Source organism: Lagenorhynchus albirostris, chromosome 12 (genome assembly GCF_949774975.1).
Source record: "Lagenorhynchus albirostris chromosome 12, mLagAlb1.1, whole genome shotgun sequence".
Classification (NCBI taxonomy): domain Eukaryota; kingdom Metazoa; phylum Chordata; class Mammalia; order Artiodactyla; family Delphinidae; genus Lagenorhynchus; species Lagenorhynchus albirostris.
The window spans coordinates 19,936,714-19,950,425 of NC_083106.1; the positions used below are offsets into that span (position 1 = coordinate 19,936,714).

General features: G+C 39.0%; 1 protein-coding gene across 1 annotated transcript in view; it reads right to left on the reverse strand.

Annotated features, from left to right (window-relative positions):
* Positions 1–13,712, reverse strand: part of UTRN (utrophin) — a 499,864-nt gene that overhangs the window by 69,725 nt on the left and 416,427 nt on the right. The window contains exons 60-61 of the mRNA XM_060168281.1: positions 8,650–8,711; positions 6,913–6,987 (exon numbers count right to left, since the gene is read on the reverse strand). Of these exons, the coding sequence (XP_060024264.1) occupies positions 6,913–6,987; positions 8,650–8,711 (137 nt within the window). The remainder of the gene's footprint in view (positions 1–6,912; positions 6,988–8,649; positions 8,712–13,712) is intronic.

The following is a 13,712-nucleotide window of genomic DNA, read 5'->3' on the forward strand; positions in this document are numbered from 1 at the left end:
GGATTTGAAATGGACCTTAAAAAATAGCTAAGATAGGGCTTCCCTGGTGGCGCAGTGGTTGAGAGTCCACCTGCCGATGCAGGGGACACGGGTTCATGCCCCAGTCCAGGAAGATCCCACATGCTGCGGAGCGGCCGGGCCCATGAGCCATGGTCGCTGAGCCTGCGCTCTGCAATGGGAGAGGCCACAGCAGTGAGAGGCCCATGTACCGCAAAAAAAAAAAAAAAAAAAAAAAAAAGCTAAGATACAAGAGATCCATATAAAGCAAGGAAAGAATTCCAGGAAGAGAGAACTGCTCGAAAAAAGACAAGAATTCAAGGAAGTCTGGGCAGCTCTGGGAACCGATGATGGCAGTGTGGATGGTGTGTGGTCACACATGGGTGGCACATAGCTACCGTGAGATAGACGCACCGAGCTCAGGGGGCAGGCCATGTTGGCCTAGGGGGCGCCCTCGAAGGCCAGGAGGAAGAGTTTAGACAAAGAGAAGAACATTACATAATCTTTCCCTTCAATCAACTTTGAGTCATTCATTAGCTAACTGAAAACAGGAAAACATACTAGATTAGCAAACTGCCATGTATCTATACATTTACTGAGTGTGGAGATGACTCTTCTAAATCTAAACACGTAGGTTTGGAAAATTACAGAACCACATGAACTTTAGGTCTGCTCATGGAAATTACTGCTTTATAAAATTCTTCCCCATCTTCATACTTAACTTTTTAACGTTAAAAAAATAAACTTGGGAAAACATTTTTTTATATATAAACAACTACTTTCTCTTTGCATGATACACAAATGTTCCCTCAAAAGCATGACATATTTTGACAGTTAAGTAAAATGAACAAACAGCTTCCTATGTATTTTTCTATTTTTAACCATTGAATAACCACTAATTTTGAATTTTTTTTTAAATAAATTTATTTATTTATTTTTGGCTGCATTGGGTCTTTGTTGTGTGCGGGCTTTCTCTAGTTGCAATGTGCGGGCTTCTCATTGCAGTGGCTTCTCTTGTTGAGGAGCATGGGCTCTAGTCATGTGTGCTTCAGTAGTTGTGGCACGCAGGCTCAGTAGTTGTGGCTCGCGGGCTCTAGAGTGCAGGCTCAGTAGTTGTGGTGCACGGGCTTAGTTGCTCCATGGCATGTGGGATATTCCCGGACCAGGGCTTGAACCTGTGTCCCTTGCATTGGCAGGCAGATTCTTAACCACTGCGCCACCAGGGAAGCCCTAATTTTGAATTTTTTAAAGACATTTATGAAATGTGTCTACTCTAGCTGCTTAAATACCATAGAATGATTTTTCCCCCCAAATTATCTACAATGGAAAAGAACTGCTTTAAAATTATGCAGATTAAAATTATTTTTAAAACAACTCAACAGAGAGGTCATTTTTTTTAAAAGAGAGAAAGACACAAATATAGAACACACACGTCTGGACAAAAGATCAGTCCGTTTCCTCTAGATGTCAAATACGTCACTGGTAAAATTTCAGCTAATTACAAAAGTAACCTGTGTATGCTTCACATGAGTTTGAGATGGTGTCAGAAAAAAAAAAAAAAAGAACCATCTGGAATTTTCATTGTCATTTTTACCTCACTTCTTGGCACTGTACACTATTTTCAATTATAAACTTCCAGAGGGCAGGAGTAAAATTCAAATTCATTCTTCACAGTACTTGCAAAGAGAAGTGCTTAATAAATGACAGTGGCCACAGAGCTATAATTCCTCACAGGTATAAAGAAACATATTCAAATACCGCCAAAGTGCTCTAAGTTTTCTGAATTTCAACACTAATTATGCCAGCAACACAGCACTGCTATTACATCCCTACATGGCCTAAAGGTGACAAAAGACCAAATTCCAAAAAGACCACTTCCTGAATCAGGCTGTCCTTGTATTTCTTCTGGAAAAGCCTCCTTTGTGATACACTTTGTAGCTGTGACAGTAATTTGCCACATCCCACAGACTATTATGTCTTCAATTTTTAGTGATTTACTCTGACACTTTGCCTTCGTGCTTAAGCCAGGAATACATCTCCCTGAAGTGTGTCACGTTTAGGTACCTTTAAAGACTGACTACATTTAAGTCACAGAAAATTATGATTATCTCTTTTCAAAGGGAGACAAATGACAGCTCAGTCATGCAGCAAATGAAACAAATAGCAGAATCACTTTCTACCAACTTTCAGGCTTTTCTTTAAGCCCCCAATGAGGCAAAGGGGGTTGAATGGAATTGGATCTTCATTCTCCTGTTCTGCAAAAACACACGCTGTTTAGCATCCGACCTTGGGCTTCTATGACTCTCCTCCTCTCTGTTTGACTGTCCCTTCTTAGCACCTTTCCTATCTCCTCTTCCCCGGACAGCTCAGAAATGTCAGTGGCACTCAAGGTCTCATGTCTGCCCTTTCCCTCTATAAACCTGATGCTCTCATTCACTTTCATTACTACAGTTATTACTTCTCTCTGGATGACTCCAGGTTCTGTTTTCTCCTCCTGATCTCCTGCTTGAATACCTGATCCACATTCCCGCTGCTTTGTTCCCAACCAGAGCTATAGTATCGTCTTCCAGGAATCTCCACCTTAATATGTACAAATAAAGGTCTTGCCTTTTTGTTATGCAGAAATCCAGTAATGCTGTTACTACACAGACCATTAGTCTGCAAATCCCAAGATATCCTACCACTCTCCTTCTTGCACACTCTGCAATCTATCAAGTACCAAATCCTCCCAATTATTAGCTCTCCTTCCTCCTTACAAATCCATGCCCTCATCTCCCCTCCTATGCTCAGCCTCCATCACCTTTCACCTGAACTCTACTTGTCCTCTCTTCCCTTGGTCCTTTGATCTTAGATATTGTCTAACTCATTACATCCACGACTGGCCCTATGTCCTAACTTACACAAAACAGAAAACTGTTCTATAGCACCCCAGTCTGTAAAGAAAATATCCAAACATTAAACACAACATTGTGAGAGCTTGAGGAACAAAAAACTAAGGGAATCAGAGAAGATTTCGTTAAAAATGACCTTGAAACTGGACCTAAACTGATGTTAAGGACATTTCAGAATACTGGACAAACTAGCTCATAAGCGACTCCATTTAGACTCCATTATTACATGATGTTCCCTGAACTCCATCCAAGCCTTTGATTCTTATGAATATAACTCCCTTCCTTCTCACCCTTGATTACAGCCATGTGCCTAAATCCTATGTGGCTTTTAGATCCTGGCTGACATACTTCCTACTCAAGGAAGCTTTGCCTTACTCTTCACAATGAAGGGAATCTCTGTCAGTATTTCCCTTTGGCTTCTCTGTTGCTGCCTAGCACATAAAGTTTTTAAATCAAAACACAAAAGAATATGTATAATACATATGTGTGGTCTAAACAAAAATAATAGAACAGGCTCCCATTAATTCATTACACAGCTCTAGAAATAGGCTATCACTGTATGTTGGAAGCTCGTTGGAAAAATCTCCTTAATTACATCCCCTCACAATCACAGGGAGAACCACTAATCATTGTATTTCACTTTAAATTTCTGAAAGTATATATGTGTCCCTAAATAACAGAGCACTTAGTTCTGCCTGGTTTTGAACTATATAAATAAATGGAATCAAACTGTACAAATTTCTTCTGCTACTTGATTTTTTTCATGCAACTTTATAATTCTAAGATTCAACCATGTTGATGCTGATTACTAGTTTATTTTTGCTGCTGTATATCATATTTATGAATATGCCAAAATGAAACAAATGTTACTATTAATAAGTGCTGCTATAAATCCTATACATATTTCCTGGAGTACTCCGATAATTTTCAAACTCAAAGCATTCACCCATGGGGACTTCCCTGGTGGCGCAGTGGTTAAGAATCCACCTGCCAATGCAGGGGACATGGGTTTGATCCCTGGTCCAGAAGGATCCCACATGCTGCAGGGCAACTAAGCCCGTGAGCCACAACTATTGAGCCTGTGCTCTAAAGGCCGCGAGCCACAACTACTGAGCCTGCGTGCCACAACTACTGAAGCCCGTGCACCTAGAGCCCATGCTCCACAACAAAGAGAAGCCACCGTAATGAGAAGCCCGTGCACTGCAACAAAGAGTAGCCCCCACTTGCTGCAACTAGAAAGAGCCCGCGCGTAGCAACGAGACCCAACGCAGCCAAAAGATAAATAATGAATCAATAAATTTATAAAAAAAAAATCATTCACTTGTGTCCTAGGAGACTGCTCTGTGCCAGAGATTGTATGAGGCCTGAAGTGGAGAAGAAAGCAGACTCACCCTTCACATAAAAGATTAGTTCATTTGGAGAGACAGACGGTAAGTAAGTAAATACATAGAATATCAAATATCATGACAAGTGCCACATAAGAAAAGAACGGAACCTATGACATGGAAAATCAGGAGTGACCTAGTTTGGAGCAGAGTAGCCAAGAAAGACTCATTAGAGACGGGTGAGTTAAACTAGGACCTAAAAAGGAAAAGAACGCACCAGCACAAAGAGCTAAGACAGGAGCTCTTCAGGCAAGAGGAACAAAATACAGAGGTCACCATTTCAATGTCCACTAGAACTGTGAGAGCCCCCCGTGGCCCGTGGTGAATGGAGAGACCGGCCAAGGCAAAGGCCGTTCTGTGCTGAGGGCAGCAGGATCTGTTGTAAGCAGGGGGGTTGTGTCCACGTGTAACGTGCTATCTCCAAATTTACGTTCCTTGAGTGTGGGAACCAAGTCTTTTTATGTTGTTTTATCTCTTGCACAGTCTTGGAGGCCGATAAATGAATGAACAATGACAGTAACAACAGTGTGCCCTCTTTGTTAGGACACTGTGCTGGGTGGAGAGTCACGTGAAGTGAGAGGCAACCGTTGACCTAAAGCAGGTGTCGACACAGATGGGGCAATTTTCCTCACATTATCTGTCACACAAAGCCACGTAAGAGGTGCTGATGGGAGAAAAAGTCATTACAGGCCATCATAAAGTTCTGGAAAAACTGGAGGCAGGTGGGATTAGCTTGTAAATGTTTCCAAAAGAAGTAAATTTTTAACAGAATTTGGAAGGACTAAAGGGTTACAGACGATTGCAGAAGAAGAAGGGTCAGGGCATTTCGAGTAAACAGAAAGGATGGGAGAGGAAGAAGCAGATTAATCATAAACAGGTAGCTGGGTCAGTGGTGCCAAGGCCCCACTAGGAGAGCACTGGGGTCAGGAGGCAGCGGGGAAAGTGGCAGCCAGGTGGTCCTAAGGACATCACCTCGAACGTTTACAATCGAACACAACCCAGCATGTTTCTAAGTGTGCGTTACTAAATGTCGTTTAGTTTAGAGGTGGGAGGCATCTCTCTTCTGCTCCTCTCTGGTTTGGAGGGATGAGCTGAAGGATGGAGTTTTTTCTTTAGGACTCAGAAGAACCCACAGAAGAAAACAGCACATGCGTTAATATGTTTATCTGCCCAGAAGTATTACTAAAAACTGGGCCCATGTTCACAGTGATACAAAGCAGTCTCCCATCAATGGAGATTTTGTGGCTGAGTCATTTGTCCTCATTTTTAGCTCATCAGGCCTGAGAAGCCCTTCCAGGTCTGTCAGCTAGATTCTGGACATGCAGCTGAGCCTCTTTCAAAACTGCTGTCACCCTGGCCCGACTGAGCTCACTGAAATCCCTTCTGAGTGCTCCTAATTCACTTCCTATTCCCTTACGGCTCAACGTACAGACCACGAGCCAGAGTGTGCTGGCTTTGTATTTTGAGACTGGTCATTCCGCCATACTTGCTGTGACCACTACAACCTGCCAATGATTTCTGGGGCTCCAAGGATTACGGGCTTCCACGCCATCTCAGCCTCTCGTCCATCGCCTCATCTGGAGGTGTTTTTCAGCCCTTCAGACAGCTCTTCCACACGTAGCTTGTTTCTCTTATTCTAAAGCTTTGCGTTCCTATATTTTCTCGGAATGATTCTACGCTTCTCTTTCCTCAGCTCTCTTCATGTAACCAGCTTAAAATGTATTTCTAATTTCTACTGACTTACAGAGCAGGTTTTTAACCTTAATATATCATTTTTCTAAGGGTATTCTGCAAAGCTTCACTGAAGAGCCTAGACGTACAACTGTTAACAAGAGGCAGCAAACAGGACTATTTGGAATTATTCAAATGATGCTGTTGTAAACGTATAGGCAAATGTTACTTTCCATATTAACTACTGACAAAGCCTAAACGTTCTTTGAGTAGACTCAATCATTAAAACTGCAAGCACAAATAGAATCCAGACAGCCGAAATCTATACTCTATTACAAGCATTCATATATATACTTAAATTTAGGTTATGGGGAAAGGAATAATCCTTTAGTAAAACTATCACAGACTATCACTCTGAACATACTCTCTACAGGTTAAAGTTCATGTTGATAACATTCAATGTCTCAAGACATGTTTAAATGAACACAGAGCCCTTTATCTAATATTCTAGGTACCAGTTCAAATTTGGGTCAGGAATGCCATTTTTCAGTGTTCCTTTATTATATGATTGCACTGAATCGAACTGTTTGGAATCCTACACTTGCAAATGAATCCAAAGTACTAAAAAGGCAACGATCTACTACTTTGATTCCTTGATTTAATCCTTTTAAATTGGGCGGCAGCATAATTTTTGAAAAAGCTTTTCATGTGACTCCTGTATTTTGGTTAATTTCGTTCTCCAACTGAGAATGGCATCTGCTCATTGGTTTTACTACTGCACCCATGCTGCTGGTGCGAATAATGAAGCATTCACAGAAACACAGCCAACTCCTTGAGCGAGGTGCACTGAAAAGCAGATTAACTCCACACACACATCACCCTCTTCATTTATCTTGGTCTTAAAACAAAACAAAGCAAGAAAGGCAATCCAAATAACAGAGTGATTAACTTTGGCAGGATAAACTCACAACATAGTGCTTTTTGTAGTCTTCGGATTTTGATGGCTGTACGGTAGGCAGAGAAACGTACATTATTCAGGTCAGCTGAAATGGGAAACAGAACACATTCAAAACATGCTTATGATTTAACTTACATTGAATGGCAAGAATATATTTGTTTACTTCAGTGATGGAAAAGTATTATGTCTGTTCACATGAAAAGGTCTATTCCTAAAATCTACAACATTGAAGAAAATAATTAAATGTTCATGAGCACCAGGGTGAGATACTTTCCAAAGCAGTGCTACACAGATTTCAAGAGAGCATTTTCAAAAAGGAAATGGAGGGAAATGAGGAAAAGGAAACACAGCCTGTTGACTTTCCATGGCCTAATAAATACATCGCACTGTAGGCCGAGGGCCCTGCCTTCTCTACTGCTAAGAGGGATCCTCCTCCAGGGCATTTTCCCCAAGGACAATCAGTTTTCTGTCAACTAGGCTGTCCATCTCACTACTCACAAAGCTAGTCTTATTTCTATGCTCCTTCTGTCCTGATTGATTTGCTTCCTCTGCCCTTTTATCAATCTGGTTAAAATTATACTATAATCAATACTCAAATCTTTAGAAACAATAGATTAACTCCAGTTAATAATATTGTATATATAAAAGTTGCTAAAAGAGTAGATCTTAAAAGTTCTCATCACAAGAAAAAAAACTATGTAACTATGTTTGATGATGGATGTTAATTAGACTTAACTGTGGTGATCATTTCACATATATACAAATATCGAATAATTACGTTGTACACCTGAAACTAATATATTGTTATATGTCAATTTTATCCTAATTTTTAAAAAATCTTAAAGATTTAGCATCAAGTTGAGAAAGAGAAGACACTGGAATTTCTTTCTCTGTCCCCTTAAAGAGAGAGTATCCGTATGAGAGCCTAGAAGAGTTAGAAGAAAACTCAGAAATCATCAACATTGGCCTCTTCGTTTTACCAACTAAACAATCCAGTGGCTTTTCTCTTGCTTGATCAACCTTTGCAGCTGTCCTCACCTACCCGAACAGAAGCTCACACAGAAGCCTGATATTTAAAGAGATAAAAAGGAGTGCCCCCTCCTTGCTGAAATGGGAGTGGGCATGAGAGCTTTGGGGTGCCACTCTCCCTCTCCAGCAGCACCTTAGCTCCCCCCAAAAGAAAACTCTTTCAAAGCCACTGAATGACCTAAGGGAAGCAGCTAAATAATCAGTTCAAAGTCACATTCTACTAGAAATCTACAAGGTCATAATTCTCATCTCACGTGTTTTCATGCATTCTTATATTAAAATGAATTTAGCTTTTAATGACAACTTAGACAAAATGAAACTAGGCAAGCTAATTTAATAATATTTACTAAATAAAAAGTGAGTGAAAAGCAAATTTAAAGCACTGGATTAGAGGCTGCTGTACTCTAATTGTTTTTGTTTTCACTCAAAGCTGAAGTTTAAGATGACTCAATATGAGAGACGTAAAACAAATTACACTCCTTTTAAAATCAACCTTCTTTGGCTCACACCATTTCAAACCCTGCATTCTCTTAAGAAGAAAGGTAAAATCTGTTTATTGCATTGTCCTTAGAAATTCAATGGCTTTCACATGCCCATGACATGATCCTTTAAACATAACATGCCATGTAAGGAAAGATGGCGACTAGTGTCCATTTAAGAATACACAACTCTCAGTTGTTTAGGTTAATTCATTACTATTAACTAAAATAACACTCACCAAGAGATTGAAAGAGTTCAGTCATTTTAGGATGATCCCAAGAGGTTGTCTGTGTTTGATGACTGGAAAAAAATAGTAATATATTTAAATAAAAGAATGTATAAAATAATAACTGTCACACAGAAAATATGCAAATAGGATTTTTATTCAAATTTTTAAGAATACATGCAAAATTATCCCCCGATGGATCACTCAGAAACCTGATGCCCAGTTATTACTTAATACATGAAACAACAGATTTTTCTTTGAGCAATTATATCATGAAACTATGCATGAAATAATTTGCTTTATCTATTTCAAACAGCATTACAACTAAAGATGAAAACCTAGACATAAAATGTGACTGTCATGGACCCTGGCGCCTCAGCCTTGATGTAGCCAGATCAGCGTAGGCTCCAGAATAATTCTACTCAAGTTCGGCAGACACAGATTCTCACTCAGAATAAATCCTGAGAGCAGAAGTGCTCTGAAGACTTGCTAAACTTTAGAAGTCCTAATCAGATTTCTAAAGAACAGAGAAATAGTTTAACCGTGAGTAACGTCTCCACCTCACAATTTACTGAGTCTTCCCCCTCTTTAACCTTGAGTCCTTCTCTCTTCAGTGTAAATGTGCCCTTTTTCCCTGTGGGGACTCACTCAGAAACCTAGAGCTGGTACAAAGCTTATCTTAAGTGAGTCAACAAATGCAGAAAGAAGCCTTGTCAGAGCTTCCTTTATCTGACTTAAAAGTAGCATCTTCTTGGAAATGAGGCTACCGTAAAAATCCCCTCAGGAGAGTTTCAGGGCTATGGAGAAGACAAAAAACCACTAGCACCTGCACAAACAAACATTATCACAAACTTTCTTATCTCATGTTTGTTCTCCTAAAGAAACACATATCTTTCCTAAAGAAACCTACTGGTTCTTCTCATAGGAGCCTTTTCTCCCCAGTTCCTTTCCCCTACTACATTGAATATATAAGCCCCAAATTCCAACCTCCTTTTTGAGTTACTCATCGCTGTATGCAGATTGCACCCATAAATAAACTCTTTTCTCTTGCTAATTTGCCTTTTGTCAGTTTAATTCAGAGGTCACCAGAAATTGAACCTAAGAGGATAGAGAAAAAAAATTGTTTCTCCTCCCTGATATGCTCTTCGTGAGTATCTGGATTCTCCACTCCCCTTATATATGTGTTTCTCTTTTGTCATTTTAACTTCACACTCCTCGCTCAGCTCTCAGACTCTCCTGGTTAACCAGTATTCTTTATAGGTATTGGAACAGTTTTCTTCACGATCCTTATTCTTCACTTTAGAAGCAAGATTTTATACTTTCTCTTTTTCTGTAAATTCCAAAACTAATTAGAAGTTTTGGGGAATAAGGTAAGGGTAATAATACAGATGAATGTGGTGCTTACATTAGGTTCCTTCTTTGTGTGTGTGTGTGTGTGTGTGTGTGTGTGTGTGTGAACAGCTCTTCAGTGGGTCAGTGGCCTTAGTTAAAAATAGTTTACTGTCCATTATCTAGGTCAGAATAGAGTAATAACACTTAATAGTACTCCAAAGACTTCTTGGATGACACTCAGTTTTTATAAAACTGTTTAGTAAGCTAAGTGAAATTGCACAGTACACAAGAGACAGTGATATTAAAATATTCATACAAGCAAATTTCAGGGAAATTAATGTTTAAAACCTATGCAATATATCAAGAAGTGGGGCATGTAACTGCGAAAAGAACATAATCGATGTTATTGTACACAGGTAACAGAACCCCCAAACAACTCATGATTTGCTTTGAAAAATACTTCAAGTTTAGATTTGAAATTAGGTATGTAAAATGTCCTGGAAATTCCAAAATCTCAAACAAAATAACATATGGTCAATGTGAAGGTCTGTCTCTGCAAGAGTTGGAAAGTTGTCTGATTCCTCTACCGGGTTCCTGACACCAATGGGAAGGCAAATATTTCCAAATATTTTGCTACCAAACACCAACCAAATCATCATTCTACGCTTTGACTAAATATCTAAATTGCTCCAAAGACCACAGAGAAAGCACCAAAGCTGTGTGCCCTGATATTTTTACTGTTCATAGTGTGGCCCAAAGCTTGACAGAAATGCAGAATCTCAGAGCCCTAACTGTATGGAACCAGAATCTTCATCTCATCAAAATCTCAAGTGATTCATATGCACATTCAAGTTTGAGAAGTACTGACGTAAAGGGCTCCTAATACATGAACGAAAGTACAAAATAAAAATAGAAAAGACATCTCCAAATTTTGCTAATAAAACAACCTCCTCCCTACTATTAATAAGAATTAAAGAAGAAAAAAAAAGAATTAAAGAAGGATTTGCTGAAAATACAGTATAATCGAAAGAAATTCATCACTGGCTCCCAGTATTCACTTGATCTCTTGTCTCTTCTCTGGAGTAATTTCAATCCCCATAGCAACACTACTGCTCAGAGATGGACATCCCATCGTGAAGGACCAAACCAGGCTCGAGGACCAAACCAAGGCTCAAGAACCAAACTAAAACTAGGAGTAATGCAGAGCCAACTTTATACTGAAACAACAAATATAAGTACACTTTCTCTAGAATCGCAAGTGTTGTGCTTTGGCAAACAACCTCTATGGTACCACAAGGGACAAACACCACGAAGCAGTCAGACAGAGGATTGAGAATTCACTGAGAACACCCGCTTGCTAATGGCTCTTTTTACTGAAACCACCACTAGGAGCTAAGGGAACACACACATTTGGCAAACAGATGGAAGGAGGGAAACGGCACCTCCCTTTGTGAATTCAATACCAGTTGATTCATTAGGCAGAACTGCCAACGCTGAAAATAAACACAGCCTCTCGTTACGAAAGTACAACTGCAGCTTACCAAACAGCAGTTAAAAAGAAAAAAAAAGTAGTAGATGCAGTTGGCAGTTGGATTTTCTTTCTTTCATTCTTTCTCTTTTGTAAGTTGCGGGGAGTGTTTTAAAGCAAAATCCACACTCAAGCCAAAGGCTCAAAGTATTTGAACAGCTGCAGATCGGTCAGCTCATCCTGCCAAAATGCTTTCACTCCTCCCAGAGGAGGCAACCAAAACAGAATAAAAGAAGCATTTTCCCCCCAAAATAACAACAGGTTAGGTTCTGGCCAATCTCAAATATACTCAAAGAGGAGTAGAACTTAATACTGTACAGCTTGATAAGCTATAAAGTAAAGTTGCAATTTTGTTCCTAAAGATCCTCTTTGTAAGAGGGAACAGACACAGGAATCTGTCCAAGAATAAAACGAAAAATTAAAAATCTAACCAAGCATCAATTAGGAGTTAAGTCCAAATCATATGAGGCAAACAACAGAGAGAATATGTAACATATAACTAACTAGGGTGCCCAGCCAGACCAGTTTTGCTTGCGTGGGGAAAAATGGTGACGCCTTTGATGTGGGCCAGAAATTAGTGAGTGATACACCTGCGTAGCTGAGATTATCTTTGGGCTATTTTAAACTCTGCAAAATGAAGAAAACTGATAGTAATGCAAATGGTATTTTGTCCACAAAAAATGCAAATTGTGTCCACTCAAATGCAACTGATTATTGTCCTGATGGATACTGACCAATTTGTCAGCTTTGCATCCATCCTTAATTAATTTTAGCATCCCTAACTTGACTATGAAGACTAGTACTTAGTATTCTCCTTGGAACCTGTTACAACTTCTTACCCATACCCTTATTAATTAGTGAGTTGAATGAAATCTTTGACACATGCTCTCTTTATATTTGTACAAGTCAAGATTTTACCTACTTTAAATTTTATTAAAATTAAAAATTTTTTAATTTTTAATTGAGATACAATTGGCATATAACATTGTGTAAGTTTAAGGCGTACAACATGTTGGTTTGATATATTTGTATATTGCAATACGATCACTACTGCAGCATTAGCTAACACCTCTATCACATCACATAATCATCATTTCCTTTTTTGTGGTAAGAACATTTAAGGTCTAGTCTCTTAGCAACTTTGAAGTTTATCATACAGCACTGGTGTCTATAAATCACTGTGCTGTGCATTAGATCTCCATTACCTAATTTTTAAAATTATCCTTCAACACCTAGGACAGTTCTGGTTTATACCTGCTGTCACATATGATTATTAAAGTGCCCCTGTACTCTTAACTGTCCCAGTTGGGATAACACATGACCCTAGAGTGTATGGACTTCGAGGAAATATTAAACCAGTAAGGTTAGTAAGTAGCATATGCTTCTACCTATTATTATTCATAATGTATTCTCACAAGCCACAGAAAGTTAAACACAAATAAGATTGTACACCAATGAATAGAACACAAAGAATGTTGTGTCACAACACTGCCCAGTATATAAGACAATGAACCAACAGCAATTTACATGTAACGTTGATAAGATACTAATGTCTGGGCAAAGACTTCTCTGGGGAAGGTACTTTTTAAACGCATTTGTTCTCATTAGAGTGGTCTCATTTTTTCCATTAAAAGATTTTGAGATGGGATCCTGGTTATCCAAAAACGGACACTTTGCCAAACACACTTACTTGTTACTTATCGATCCAATTTTATGTTTGAAACTGGATTTTGTGGGTTTCTCCATTTATCATTCCATTCCAATTTTAAAGGTGTATAAGAGAAAAAAATTGTAGGTGAGTGAGTTAATTAAAAATACAGGTGTGAGAAAAAGAATAGGTATAATGCTCTGGATAAGACAATCACAGAAAGAGAAATATTTCTTCTTTGCTGTACATAGTGAAAGAGAACACACTAGGTGAGGATGTATAACATTAATTACAGTAATAGTCTATTATTTGAGTGCTCAATTTGCACCAGGTACTCTTCTAAACTCTTTCCATGTGTAACCTCAAATCCAAACAATAATTCTGAGTTTGGTGCCAATATTATCCCCACTTTACAAATGAAGGAAACTAGGACAAACTTAGATAACCTGCTCAAGGTCACAGTTAGTAAACAGTGGAAATGGAATCTGAACACAGATGGTCTGATTTAAAGCCTGAGTTCTTAATATGGAAGTGTACTTGCACGATTGGGGTTTTAAAATATTTCTC